The 15,174-nt window shown below is 39.3% G+C and overlaps 1 protein-coding gene across 1 annotated transcript in view; it reads left to right on the top strand.

Moving 5' to 3' along the window:
* The first annotated feature begins 8,635 nt into the window (after window positions 1–8,635).
* The window catches only part of ACER2 (alkaline ceramidase 2), a 58,755-nt gene continuing 52,216 nt past the window's right edge, over window positions 8,636–15,174 (top strand). The window contains exon 1 of the mRNA XM_063455241.1: window positions 8,636–9,500. Within this exon, the coding sequence (XP_063311311.1) occupies window positions 9,393–9,500 (108 nt within the window). The 5' untranslated portion in view covers window positions 8,636–9,392. The remainder of the gene's footprint in view (window positions 9,501–15,174) is intronic.

Below are 15,174 nucleotides of genomic sequence, written 5' to 3'. Positions count from 1 at the left end.
TGCCTGGGCGTTTGGGGGCGGCTTGTTTTGCCACCCCCTGCAAAGTGCCGCCCAAGGCAGATGCCTTGTTTGCCTCGCTATAGACCCGTCCCTGGTCAGCATTATATTAGAATGCCAGAGATGGATTAAGATTGATTCTTTTTTTTTTTCTCTGTCAATCTCTTTTTTATTGAGGCAGCTTCAAGATGCAATACAGACAAAAGGAGTTATAACAGGATTGTACATAAATAGCTGAATGTAGCATATATAAAAAGACGTCAGTTGAACATATGAGAGTTAACTCCTAGACAATGCAGCATCATGTGTCAACAGTAATAAAGTAAACAGGCTAGGTACGCATGAGTAAACAGGCTAGGTATGCATGAATAAATAGTGATAAAGTAAACAGGCTAGGTATGCATGAACAAAACAACTATTGCACATTATTAAAGTACAACAAGTTAGAAAAAAGGTAAGCTTTGGTGCCACTGGTTTGTTAGACAACTAATGAAAGAGATATATCATGAATAACATACAGAATGGAATAGTAAAAACCCCAGCAATGCACATGGAGCAGATACAATAGATAGATATACTAAGAAATCTTTATGGAGGAATCATCCAACATCGCAAGTAGGCCATAACAGAAAGGCAGTCTCTATGCCAAGTCATATCTGAAAGCCCAGTCTCACACAAGGTACTTGTTCACCACTCATTGACCCAGGATGGTATAGGTTTTGCTGTGTGATCTGCACTGCTACAGCTCCACTGAACTTTGGCCTCAGGCCTTGAAGGGAGTAATTACCCTACGGATGTGGATTCTCCAATTCCAAATGACAGGATTGTGGGCCAGCGGGTTCTGTGGGACCCTGTCTTCCCCATGGGTGTATAAACAGCGGTATGGAGTTGACCCCAAATGGGTCCCCACCCCAGAAGAGGAACAAGCAGCTGAAACACAGCTCAGAGCATCTCTGTGGCAGGAGGTAAACAGGTGAAGTCTATTACTGATATGATGCCAGAACGCCTGGCAGATTGCAACAAATCTAGCATTGAAGGTGTCCTCCATTTTGACCTTCCAGGCCTTCTTGACATTGCTGAAACACCGGCATGGTGGCCATCTTGGTAGTGTCACTCAGTTTGTGGAGCACCATGGAGGATCGACATACAATGTGTCTGCTACTTTAAAGAGATAAACTTCCCCAGCAGTGACGGGCATATCCCCCACCAGTCCAAAGATATACAGGGTTTCTATATATATATATATATTTTATTATTATTATTATTATTATTATTATTATTATTATTTTTACTGCTGTTCACTTGTTCTTGCAGTTCATGGTTTGGTGAATGTGTGTATTTTTATGTGTACATATAATTTGAAAGCATGTATAAGAAAGTGCTTGACTGCAGGAGAGTGAGTGTAGATGATTGTTTATGTATCTAGTGCCAATGTGAATGCATTTGTGTGTTTTTATATATACACACAAATGTAAAGTGCAAACACGTAAATTTGTGTGTGGCTTCAAAATGTACAAAATAAGGGCTGTAGTTGCGTATAGTATCAGTGTTTGTAAATTTAGGGTTGCATTTATATGTAGTGTGGGAAACCACTTGTGCATATGGCTCAATAGACATCAAAATACACTGTATGGTGTATTGTAAGATATATCCCTTAATATCCACTGATATGCATGCTGTTGCAGTTACAATAAGATCTCAAGTAGTAAAACTAAGGTTGACTATCCAGTTCAGGGGAGCCTACATATTGTTTGAGGTAAGAACTGATCCTTTATACAACACGATTAGGCTCTCCCAGTTAAGACAAGACATTGTAAAACTAATTAATGAATTCCAGTAATAGCTGCTTTTCAAGTCTCCAAAAGGTAAGGTTCTGGAAACTTACAGCCATATTCAATTTATGTCAAATGTATTTCATTGGGTATCTGTAGTAAATGTTGCCTTTTGTTCTATTGCAATCGACCCCGTAAGTATCCTGCCCACCATACCACTATTACATTTGTTACATTCATTAACATCTAGTTACTTGTTCAAACCTCCATTTTGTCACTGAATGCTATGTCTGACGTAACCTTGTGTGTTATCCTTCCAGACGCTAACATATAGTTATAAACATTACAATTATTTAATTTTTTCCAATAAATGTGTTGTTGTTTTTTAAAGCGAGCAGAAAATAAAAGAAAGAAAGGGAAAAATAAACATTTGGATCATCTCGATTTATCTGAATGGAAATATATTGGGCCCTGTTCAGTTTCGAACTGGCAGGGCCCATTGCAAAATTGTAAATTCAGGCAAGATGAGACACGCAGGTCTCAATAATTACAAATGTTTCATACAGTATATATATATCGATATCATAGATTCAAATGAAAAGAACAGTTATTTATCAGTTGCTACTGAATAAGCATCTTATAAGAGAAACAGGATAAAACATACCAAAGAGGTAAGGCGGGATGGTAAGACAAAAATGGAAAGGTTTAAATCTTGTAGTCCGATCAGTCGTACTCAGCTTTTAACAAATCTTGGACTGTATATGCTAATGTGAACAAAATAAAAAAACTTGTTAAGGGTTAGCAAGAATTGCCCCAAAATCAGATTCTGTAGAGGCCAATCATTGGGCTCAGATTGTAGTGTATGTGTGGATGTGGCTGGATGAGCTAAATATAAGCTCATCCAGACACTTCCATTATATAAAGAAGCAATGTCTCCTTATTCTATGAACAACTTGACAAGACAAGACAACTAGCACTTTCTCCTTAATGTGTAGACTGAGAGCAGGCTGTGGATTGGCAGTTCATTCTAGCTTAGCAGACACAAGATTTGTGATTGGACTGGGCTGCAGTGCTGGATTGGGCCTGGTGCTGATGATTACAATTGGCCTAATTACAGAATCTTATAGACCCGAAAACAGTATCTCTGAAACAAGTGTCTTGTATCTGGTGGAGGTGGTGCAGGAGGAAGACTTACAGGCTCTATTTTAAGTTTAAATGTACTCTGTGTCAATCTCTCTCTCTCATCTCTCAGTCTGTCTGTTTTACAAACTCAAGAGCTCTTATTCCTACTCTCTCACTAATCACAAACTGTGAATCCTCCCTTTTGAGGGCTCACTATCTACCCCTCTCCTTCCCTTCTTACCAGAAGAAGCTTGCTATTGGTATGCCACATGAGAAACAGAAAAAGGTGGTTGTAGTGAGTGTACCAGAAAAGGGAACATGCCACACTGCCACGTGATGACAGGAGACTATTGGGCTGGTAGAGAGATAGAAGCAACAAGACTATTTGCACAGTGTAGACAGTCAGCTTTAAAATAATCATTTTATAACATCTAGTCCACATAAGATATGTTTCAACGTATCTCTCTTAAGCTTCCATTCCCTACACAACATACAGTATTAGACCAAGACTATGTGAGAAGTACTGACTTGGACTTTGGGCCTGGAGCTGCAGCTCCATTATCCATTATGTTAAGATGTCATTTGGACCTACAGGGCTAAGACTGCATAAGGAGATTGAGAATATGACCTTAATAGACCCCACATGGCATGGCATGGGATGAAACAGTTGATGATGAGCATGGTTTTGTTATGGGCAAATGCAAATATTACAAGTTTTAGAGTTTTATACAGTCTACTTGAATTTACAAGAAGAAAGGAAAAACTAAGGAAAAACAACCTATGACGCAGTCTGTGGGAAGAGTATAGCCAGTGAAACATAAATATTTTTGTCATATTAATTACAAAACAGAGAATAATTTAGATCCATTTGGTAGTTAACAGTACACCAAGAAGAAAGTGGAAGGAGATTATAGAGATAAAAAAAAAAAACATATGATACAGATGACTACACAGAAGATACCAAAGATACACAGAAGTGATACTGATGACAATACAGAACTATTAAAAATGCAGATTATATTAAGGAAGAAACATTTCTGTTGCGAAAAAAAAACAAGATAAATTTTACTTGGGTTTACAAGAGTTCAAGATTAAAGTTGTTACACGCAAAGTGCATCATATACCGTGTTTTTAGATATAAATATTCCCTACACATAGTGAAGGCTGGTGGCTGAGTGGGTAGTTTCTATAATCTTTACAAATCGATGCTAATCACGATAACCATAGATATCATATGTGCAGCCACTGTTAAAATAAACTGCTGATTTCAAACAGCACTAAGAATGAAACCCTTAATAAAATTCTACCTGAACACCCGAATGTCGTATTCAGAGGAGCTCCTAAATTTTAAATCAATCTTAACTAAAAATTTTACTAGGGAAACAAAAATCAAACCGGCTTTAACATTATTCCCTAAAATCAAAGGTTTCTGTAAATGTAAATCATGCATAGTCTGTAGAACTACTGATCCATCACGAACATCCAAAATAATTGAATTTACTTCTAAAGTAACAAACAAGGTTTACAAAATTGATGATTGTATTAACTGTACTACAAAAAAATGTGATTTATCTGCTTGAATGCCCTTGTGGCCTCCAATATGTTGGAATGACCACAAGGTGTTTAAAAACAAGAATAAGTGAACACTGCAGAAACATTAAAAATGGATATCTGAATCATTCAGTGTCCAAACATTTTCTTAAACATATCAAAGATCCTAAAATGTTAAAATGGGTATCAAGAAATGTTCTGTTCCCTGGAGAGGAGGAGACATAAAAATATAATAATATTTATTTATTTATAATAAATATTTTGGGGCGTATAGAAATGAAATGGGTATATGAGCTCAAGACCCTAATACCCCATGGTCTAAATTCAGACTTTGATTGGTTTAATTTTATTTGATATCATGTGCCTTTTTATCTTGCTTCTTTTTTAGTACATTTAGTTCACATTTTGGTGGGGATTATTCCACCTACGCTATCATCAAGGAGCAGTTAGCCTGCTCCATCCTTGTGAGTACCATTTTATTTATTTTTATTCCTATATTATTTTATACATAGAGCACTATCTGTTGTGTCTTTTTATTTCTTTGAGTGGCATTTACCCCTGAAGAGAAGAAAACTGCATCATATTCCATAAGCGGGCATCAAAACCGCTGTACGCCTTCCATACTAGAGCTGGTTATAGCTCTATAACATGTGAGTGCAATATTATCTCTTCTATATTATCTGTTATACCCTAGTAAACATATTACACTATTTGGGTCATCTGTTTTATCTTTTTATATCATTGGATCCACCTGAGGAAGGACAGCGAGGACATTGTTCCTGATTCACCACTGTATAGATTATCCCATCTAAGGAAGACCTATTCAGCTAAGACCTATTTTATTTGGACTTTGTCTTTTATCTGGACTAATTTTATTTGTTGTTTCTTTTTACTTATTGGTTTTATCTGGCGCAGCTTTTACTTTTTTCTTTTTCCATTGTGTTTTAAGGGTTTTTGAGGGATTCCCTTTTAAAGTTGCTGCCTTATCTTGTTATAAAGCGCTAACCCTCCCTTTTTCCTTTTTTTTTTAGCACTAAGACCCACACAGGGAGTGGGGGTACATGAACACATCACAATGCATACATTTAAACTCGCCAGGACTTATTTTCTATTTATCAATGGCAAGTGGGTGAATGTATATTTTTAGCCTGGACTAGATAATAGATCGAGATGGGCTCTTAGATTTAACTAACATGGGGTCAATTGGCATCCCATTGCTAAAGTTGCCCATGGGTGTTGCATAAATATCTTTAATGACACCAATGGCTGTGATAACCATAATTCAAAGTCATTTTTTATATAATCAGAAGCTGTGTTTTCACAATGCACACAATAAGCACAAAATATGTCTGTCCTGATCAACATTTTGCACAAGCGGGACACGTGATCCACGTGGTGTACATGCATGTGCACCTGCGTCGTTGCTAGGTGACATGCATAAACAAGAAAAGATCGTAATTTTCCCGGTGCCCTAGAGGTGTTAGTGGGGAAATACGAATGAATGAGGAGGATTCTACTAGTGTATACCAGGATATAAAGATGGCCAGGCAAATATGTAGAGCCTAGAGTGTGCGAAACAAACAAGTGAAGACATTGTGATAACAATTGAGTGACTAAAACAAGTGTGCTGGGCACAACAGGAGATCAGAAAACATGATGAAGGCTCAACATTATGTCTGGTAAAGATTAAATATATCACATATATAATGCATCCAACAAATTCACAGTAATGCAAATACATGTTGAAACAATAAAAAATAAAAAAGATGCACTAATTGTATAAGTCATCAAATCAAATAGTATTCTATGAATTAGAGACATGAGCATGATAGATATACTGAGTACATGAATACATGCTCAATACATACATAAATAAATTACATTATCAGGGATTATAGATGCAACAGTAATATGATGTAATATTATTTATTTACACACTCAGTATATCTATTATGCTCATGTCTCTAATTCGTAGAATACTATTTGTTTTGATGACTTATACAATTAGTGCATCTTTTTTATTTTTTATTGTTTCAACATGTATTTGCATTACTGTGAATTGTTGGATGCATTATATATGTGATATATTTAATCTTTACCAGACATAATATTGAGCCTTCATCACGTTTCCTGATCTCCTGTTGTGCCCAGCACACTTGTTTTAGTTACTTAATTATTATCACACTGTCTTCACTTGTTTGTTTCACCCACTCTAGGCTCTCCATATTTGCCTGGCAATATTTATATCCTGGTATACACTAGTAGAATCCTCCTTATACATTAATTCATTCTTGTTTCCTCACTAACACCACTAGAGCACCGTGAGAATTGCTAAGTAGCTTTTTAACATTTAATAACACTCTATATAATAACACTTTTTGCACTGTAATGTAGATCTTGAAAAAGACCCTACACGGGTCAAAATGTTGATCGGGACAGATGTTTTTTATGCATCAAGAATAAAGCAATCTCTTTAAAATACCTAAATTCTTGAAATATATATTTGTACGCAGGTTGCACCAAGGCAAAAATATTGGAGACATCTAAATGGGTGAGTGCCAAGGTTACAAACAATATATATATATATATATATATCAGGAGGGGCACAGGGATGAATTGACATATTCTGTTCCTTCTGACCGAGATTCTTATTGGTCAAGGTGTAGGAATATAATATTATCAGTCCAACACGGGATCAGTGATGGTAGACCTTCTTCTCCACAACACAGGGTCAGTGAAGGTAGACCTTCTTATCCCAGGGTGTTTTATATATGCTAGTTGTCATCAGGAGTTATCTCATGGGAGTTGTGCTAGACTTGGAACGATGATCTGTTTTCTGTGATCTGTAGTGAACTGTCTGCACTTTGCTGAAATCATTTTGCAATTGTATATCTTAAACTTTGGCCCAATTTACAAATAAACCAAAACTTTGGCAGAAGCCAAATTTTCTTCTAATTATTCTTTCTGTTTGTATGTACAAGTACAGACTCAGTGTATATAAATAGCTTGGTAACTGACCTGACCCAAACATGACCACAATCCACAATGGAAGCTGTGATGGCATCTGCCTTGTCAACAGTCAAACAAAAGTTTGTGTGTCTATGGTCAATTTAAATTGTGATTTCCAGACCAAAATAGAGAGGCTGGAAAAGTAGCTAGGTTGGAGAAAGTTTCCAATTTGGATATTTTTTAACTAATCTCTGCAATCTGGCTTAGCAAATGAACTCTATTGTTTTCTATGCTAGTGGGGCAAGTGAGAGGAAGGAGGGCTCGCAGCTATGTCAAGTGTAGTTTTGTTGTTGTAGGTTGTTTTTTGCAGTGGTAAATAACTTTTATGGTAGCACTTCAGTGTAGCCCAGTAATCTGTTGTTTAAACCATGAGTTTATTTTTTCTCATAGCTTACTACTGGGGTTATTCACGGAAAACTAAATTACTATGAATTAAAAGTGAATTTCCAATTTTACACCAAAATAGTTAAACCGCAAGCATTTTCTAAGTCTGAAACCATGTAGTGAACTGTCTGCGCAGTGTCGAAGTTTTATTTATTAAACAGAAAGTTGACACATATGTGTACTCTATACTATAATTTTTACAACTATTTAAAAAAAAACAAAAAAAACCTAGAAGTATTTGATACTCCTGCATTTTAACTAATATGACTATATAAAGCCAATACAGTATTTCAATTTTTTTAAAAAAAAAATGAATTAATGAATTTTAAATTGAGGTCCAAATGAAAGTAAATTGCAGTAATTACTTTATTATACACATAGAACAAGATAAATCAAACAATATGGGGCGACTGGCAAGGGAGGGGTATGGGGGTATCAAACTCTGTCCCCTCCCCAACTCTTACCGAAATTATTAGAGAAAAATGTAAAAACGAATACACATCATTTTAATGTTACTGACCAGTACAGTGCTACATATACAACCTGGAAGATGTGGAATATGTGGGTGCCCATTGAAACAGAGATACTGTATGTGGGTGCTCCTTGAAACAGTAAAAAGAGATGTGCTGGTGATCCAAACAGAGTGCTTTTTTATTTTTTTTAATGGACGTAAACAACATGTAGGTGGAGCCAGCCCTGATATGAGAACATTAGGCAGGCGGAGATAGTGCCCGGTACCTCCTCAGACAGGGAGGGATCCTCGTGTAGGGGCTGATACAGTGGCAGTAGGTCATCAGACAGATGGCTGGGAAGAGTCAGTCTCAAAGTAAGAAGCTGCAAGCTCCAGCTGTGAGCTCTGAGACACTGCTAAACAACTCATACATAGGAGCCATCCCTGAACACTCTGACTCGGCCAGCTGACACAGCCTTATTAAAACCCAGGGATCTACAGCAGGACCTGTTCATTCGGAACATTTTGGAATCAAGGGGGATTTGACTCGGGGCATTGTGAGTGGACTGTAAACAAACTATATTACCGATTCCAGTATCGAAAGATCACATCGCCAGCATAGTCATTATATTCGCCGACTGGAGCCCAGGCGCCCATGCTGCTGCTAGCACCCACTGTATCCAGCGAGACTGTCACATTGGAACGTTTAGTATCACTCTCGGGTAAACACATCCACTCACAGCAACAAAGCTTCCAAGTTCCAATTCATTCACTGGCCCGTTTGATAGACTTGTTCGGTGATTCCCCCAATAATCAGGATAATTAAGGATTTGTCGCCAGCAGAACCAGAACAACTTGAAAGGCAACGCCAAACTTTTAACAGTATTACGTTTGTCACCACTACTACACCTGGGTCATTATTCCTTCTTGTTATCTCATCTCAATATACCTCCAATCGAAAGGGTTATACCTCCATACCATCACATTATACCTCCACTCTAACGCCATCTACTAGTCCACGGTGATAAACGTTGTTGTAGCAACCAGGACATTAAGCAGTCTGTGGCTATTTCTCCAGGAAGCCGAAAAAAACATCTTCAGCATCAATGGGTTCTCTGAAAATATGGGATAATCTACAAGCCGGCAGCTCAGATGTGGACTGGTGTGAAGATAATTACAAGATTGTGCCCACTATTGCAGAGTTCTACAACACGGTGTGTACCATTCATATATCACATTACCTCTGTCTGTACAGGCTGTCTCCATCTGCTAACCTGTAGATCTAGGATTCCTCAACATTCCTGGCTGCTAAACTGAGTCAATAAGATAAGTGCCTGTATCATTAGTTGTCCTCTACTACATGTGAAACTAGTTGTGGATGCTACTTTGTTTTCACCTCTATCCTGCCTTTTTGCTGCATTCTCATTCCCTCTGTTGATGGGCAGGGGATGTAGTCTTTGGGTGTCACATACTCATCATATGCAAATGTAAGACGTAACCATATACTCATCAAGTAATAATAGACTAAATTGTATATCTGCCTGATTTGTGATCCTACCTGAAAATTCATACAATGTTATGGCTTTTACTCCAACATTAAAGTTATATTTGTATGGGCATATTGTTGCTGGGTCCAGGACATTTCTTCCAGAACTCAGAAATGTTTAATTTACTAGTTTATGGTTTTCTTCTAATTTGCCATAAATCAGATACCTGGCTGAACACAGGTGAGTCAATGAACAATCTCTGTAATTCTGGACAAGTTAGGGGCGCTTTAAAGATTAGAACAATTTAATTCTATGGAAAGTTCAGGAAGTGCTATTAAAGTTTGACATTATCAAAGTCAGCTCATAGAAAGTCATCGTCATGCTTAAGATAAAAGAAATCTTGCCTTTATTTTTAAAACTTGATATGAGAAAAATTGTATTGCAAGGTCTATCATTAGAACATTACATAAAATCACAAACAAATGCTCTAGATAATTTATAACAAAAGATTACTTTTGTACTGTATAGAGTATATGTAAATTGCAAGACAGCGCTTGAAGGAAGCTAACATGTATTTTTAAGTGTCTTTTAAGTGTCATGTATATTATATTTATTTTCTATGATTAAAATGGTTTTGCTGAACAAGAATGTATGTAGTAAGGTTCCTGTTCTAAATAAAAATGGTAGTGATTTATAGATCCACACATTGGAGGATATAAAGAAATAATGAAATAATACTAACAGATTTTTTTCACTAAAGTAATAATTTCTGGGAATTTATTTTGTCAAATTTAGGCTGAAATAGCCATATTAGAAAATTAATCCCCAAATCAATTCTGTTTTAATTTGGGCTATTTTGTCTCTAAATTTTAAGTTCTATTTGAATTCCGAGCATTTCTCACTTTAGTGAATAACTCTGTATGAAATGTTTGGTGATATTGTTACTCTTTTTTCCTCTACAGTGGTGTCACGTTATCACCCGGCCCAACACGCAGATTGTAAGTCACACCTAGTTAAGGCAGAAGTAGAAAAAACACAGGCGTATTACCAGTCCTTAAAATTGATCTTAACGCTACAGAATAAAAACTGGTTAAAGAATGGTCAGTTAGACAGGGTCAAGCATTACAGAAAGGAGAATAGTCATAGGTAAGCTGACGTCAAAATCTAAATAATCAATATACTAATTAAACTCATTCTCAAATCACTGCAGGGGAAACCACAACTGGTCAAAGCAGGGAGAGCTTACATGGGCCTAGGAATCCTGCTAGGTTTGCGTCCTTCGTGCAATGCCAAATGGTGCATGAACAATGATGAAGGAATGATGCAGGAGGCTGTGCATCGGGAAATGATGCAAGATGTTCTGGCATCATAAATTCACATGGTTTAAAGCGACCAGGAGGTGGCTGTCAGCGTCAGGATTGACATGTAAGTGATGTGCCACATCACTATGGGCATCAAAATCTGCACGGATATGGCAGGAACCGTAACAGCTATGCATAAATATGTCTGAGTGAGCTTTAATCATGCGATCAATAAAAACTGTCTGTAATGGAGCTCCCTGTACCCCTGGCTGGGTACCTCTGCCAAGGACCACTTCCTAGCTGGAACAGGGGACAAACTGCAGCACGTCTGCCCACAGTCGCCGTGGCTTGACTGGAGCCATGGAACCGCTCTTTCCTGGAGCCAAATGGGGCATTCATTCTAGACACCCCCAGGCACTGGTCGACACTCAGTTCTAGGAATTCTAGTCCTTACAAGGACTTTCCCCATTCAATCCCCTGCAAGCTGGGACAGCAGGCACAGGGGTTAAATCTACCTTCCCTCCAATAACAGGACGACACACAGTTTTGGAGTGCAAGCTGGAATGCCTTAATGGCAGCCACAACTGGCCTTATATGCATCTCCCCATGCAAGGGGCACTCCCCCACTGGACCTTGTGGGGGACTGCAGCACAAAGTCATAGACCAATGAGAAAGGTGTTTAAATACATGACACTCCCATATACAAGCATACAATCCCTCCCCTCTGCCTGGGAGATAATTGGATCAGTAACTTTACTAATTCTAATCCAATTATCTCCAAGCACATAAAAAACACACTTTTTCAAAACACCCCAAAATTACCCTAAAAATTCATTGAAAAAAAATCCCATAATAGCCCTGATCTGGGTGACCAACATATCCAAAAATCACCCAGATCAGTTCAGGGGTTCAGGAATTTCATGGAAGTCATTTATTTGACTGACTGCAGGCATGGTCCCATACCCAAAACAGTTCCAGAGGATCAGGGCTTGCGTTCGGTCTAGTTCAATAGTTTGAAAACGAATAAACTACCAAACAGAGTCAATAGTCTTACCCTGGTGCTTGTTCCCCTCATCCAGACAAATTATTTCACTGCACGGTGCCCTTCTAAGTTGTATATAACCGAACGCAGGCGATGATGGAAGTCCAGCGGTGTTCGGGAGTTTCTGTGTCCGATTTTAGTTCCATGAGATTCATGCCCAAACACCGCTGCCTGCGTTCATGCGAACAAGATGGATGTCCATAGTAATTGCGGCCACCCAGACGAACAATTAGAACACTGCAGTGAGAAAAGTTTCAAGTTGCTAATAGGTGTTAACAAGTTCCAGGGTGGTCTCTGGTTCGAGCGGTTGTTCGAAGTGCCGCTGCGAACCGCTTCGGGAGTTCGAAGTGTAGCAATACAAGTCCAAAAGGCTTTAACCAAAGTCTATTACAGGGGCCATAGTCTGTGGGCAGGAGGCTGGCAAGCAGGCTCCTCCAGGAGCTCTTGGCAAACTCATGAAAAAGGGCAGTTTGTCACACTGTCATTCAATAAAATGAAAAAAAAATTGTACACATTAGTTGTTATTTTTATGTATAATTTGTGATAAAATAAGAATTAGGTCAGATTTCTTTTTTTTTTTTTTTTATTCTTTATTTTGGTTGTGCGGGTAGGTACATCATAATATCAAACGCCACAATAGCGTGCACATATATTAGTATGATTGACATTGGCATGGGAAATCGCACAGTTTTATAATTATGTAAGCTTAGCATAACATGTGACATGCAAAGATAACGTTAAATATGCATATAACTGAAGAATGTATTACAAGAGTATTATATGTTTTAAGCAGGCAAAATACCTAACATTAAGCACAGATAAGCTAGGTCTGTAACCATATATTGGATCTGCGATATAGGTATATCAGATAGCTCATATCGGTGAAAATACGGTAGACTGTAGTGTTAAACTACCGTGTTAAACTGGTGAGCTGTAATCTGCTCGGCATACACTGTGATAGGGGTGAGGTGTCTCCCCGCCGTATATGCTGGTATCCTGGCTGTTACCGGGTTGAATTATGTCACACCCCAACACCCGGTGACAGCTTTGGTTAGGGGAAAATATATACATTAGCAGGCTACTCTGTGGAGACAAGTAACATTTAGGCGCATTTCCCAATAGTGCCTGTTCTTAGTTCTAGGGGAGAGGACGTAATTACTTTGGCAGATCACATTAGTGGCCCCTATAGAGTCAGAACAGGCACGTCAATCACTCTGATTAGCAACACCTATGAAAATAAGGTAAACGCTGCTATGGGGTGCTTATAACTATTCAAGCTAGAGCAAAGTAATTCCTTAGATGGAATGGGATGGCAATTCGTATGTAGTAAAGATAAAACATTATTTCTGAAATTTTACGTTCCGATTAATGTCAGTGCGTAAAGTAAGGTAAATGCTTATTAGCGATATATATCGCATGGGTTGATTGCAGACTTGTAATCTAAAATCTTTCTGAACATACTACTAACGAAAACGTTTCAAGCTGACATGTCTGGATCTACATCTAATCAGTCTGCCCCAAGTTAGGTCAGGTGATATGTACCCATTATAGTATCCAGTATGCGGAAGGTAAGGGCATTGGGGTCGACCGTGATAACCTAATCATGGCTTGTAGGTGGGCATAGTTGGGTACATGCGGTTATCAAGTAAATAAAACAAATAAAAACAAATTGTGTAAAGACTGGCCAAATAGAAGAAACAGGCAGGCTATGTATGTTGCTTGCAGTAATCTAGCCTGGGATCATAGAGCTATAGGTGGGCACAATTTGCTAAGTGAGGCATAATTAATACCATGCAATATAAAAAAAACAAAAACAAAAAAAAAACAGCAAGTGCCTATGTGTCAATTTAAGTACAAACCGTGCCTAATCTACTCAATTAAGTGTAATTGGGTCTGTGATTGGGGAAGCGCACCATGGGTGCAGTATTGCTCAGTCCAGGTGTCCCGGTTCATCGTATGCCAACCCTGGATAAAGCTCTGGGGTGGTAATTGTGTTGAAGTTGGCTTTCAGTGGTCATGAGAGCAGGACTGAACCGTTAGAATTCAACCTCCATATGTGTGCTGGTTGTTGGGACCGGTAGTCCATGCGGTCGCCCATCATTGTTCAAGTGGTGATGGTAGCGGAAGAGTCCGGTGTTAGGCCTTGTGGGACAAACGGGACAGTCCTGGTTGGGTCCCATCGATGTTGCGGGGAGGATTGGCTCTGCTGGCCTGTTGGTTTGAGGGAGTCCATAGTTAGGCCTAAGGAGTGCAGGAGTGGCGCCGCGTCACTTAAGTCTCGTATCTGATGTGATTCAGGTCCCTGTTGGACCGCGAGGGTGTGAGACGGCCGCCAGCGGTAGCTGAGGCCTTTTTGGCAGAGGAGGGCGGTAAGTGGCTGGAGGGACCGTCTCCAAGCTAGGGTGTTGTTGGAGAGGTCTGCGTAGAAATGCAGAGCCTTGCCCTCATATTGTGGAGGCGTCTTACCCCGCAGGGCGTCCAATATCGCCATTTTGTCGGAGCTGTTCCGGAATGCAATTATGGTGTCCCTGGTTGATCCAGCGGGCGCCTTTGGTGACTTGGGGAACCGGAAAATGCAGTCTGGGCGAATGTGCTCAGCCTGTGCCGGTGGCAGTATCCTTGCGAGCAGGCGTTTGATGGTCTGTGGTAGGTCCGCATCTGCGGCGACCTCTGGGAGCCCCCTGAGTTTCAAGTTGTTACGCCGCCTGGCATCTTCATTCTCGGCCATGCGGTGGTCGTGAGAGCATAGCCGCAGCTGCAGCTCCTGCACGGTACGTTTGAGTTCCCTTATGTCCTCAGTGTGCGTTTCAGTTCGGTTCTCTATGGTAGTTAGGCGGTTTGTCACCCCCTTTAGGTCTCCCCTCAGTGCAGTGATCTCCTTGTGAATGTCATTGTGGTGGTCTGCAGGGCCGGACTGGGAACAGAAAGCAGCCCTGGAAAAAAATAATTCCAGCCCTCTAATTCATTGTGTCACATAGTATGCTTGTATTGTTTATATGTATGTGCTTTGGAAGAATTTTGTCTTATGTGCAGCCCCTCGCTCCAGATGATCCATGGG

Source organism: Pelobates fuscus, chromosome 5 (genome assembly GCF_036172605.1).
Source record: "Pelobates fuscus isolate aPelFus1 chromosome 5, aPelFus1.pri, whole genome shotgun sequence".
Taxonomy (NCBI): Eukaryota; Metazoa; Chordata; class Amphibia; order Anura; family Pelobatidae; genus Pelobates; species Pelobates fuscus.
This window is presented reverse-complemented; position numbering and strand designations above follow the sequence as displayed.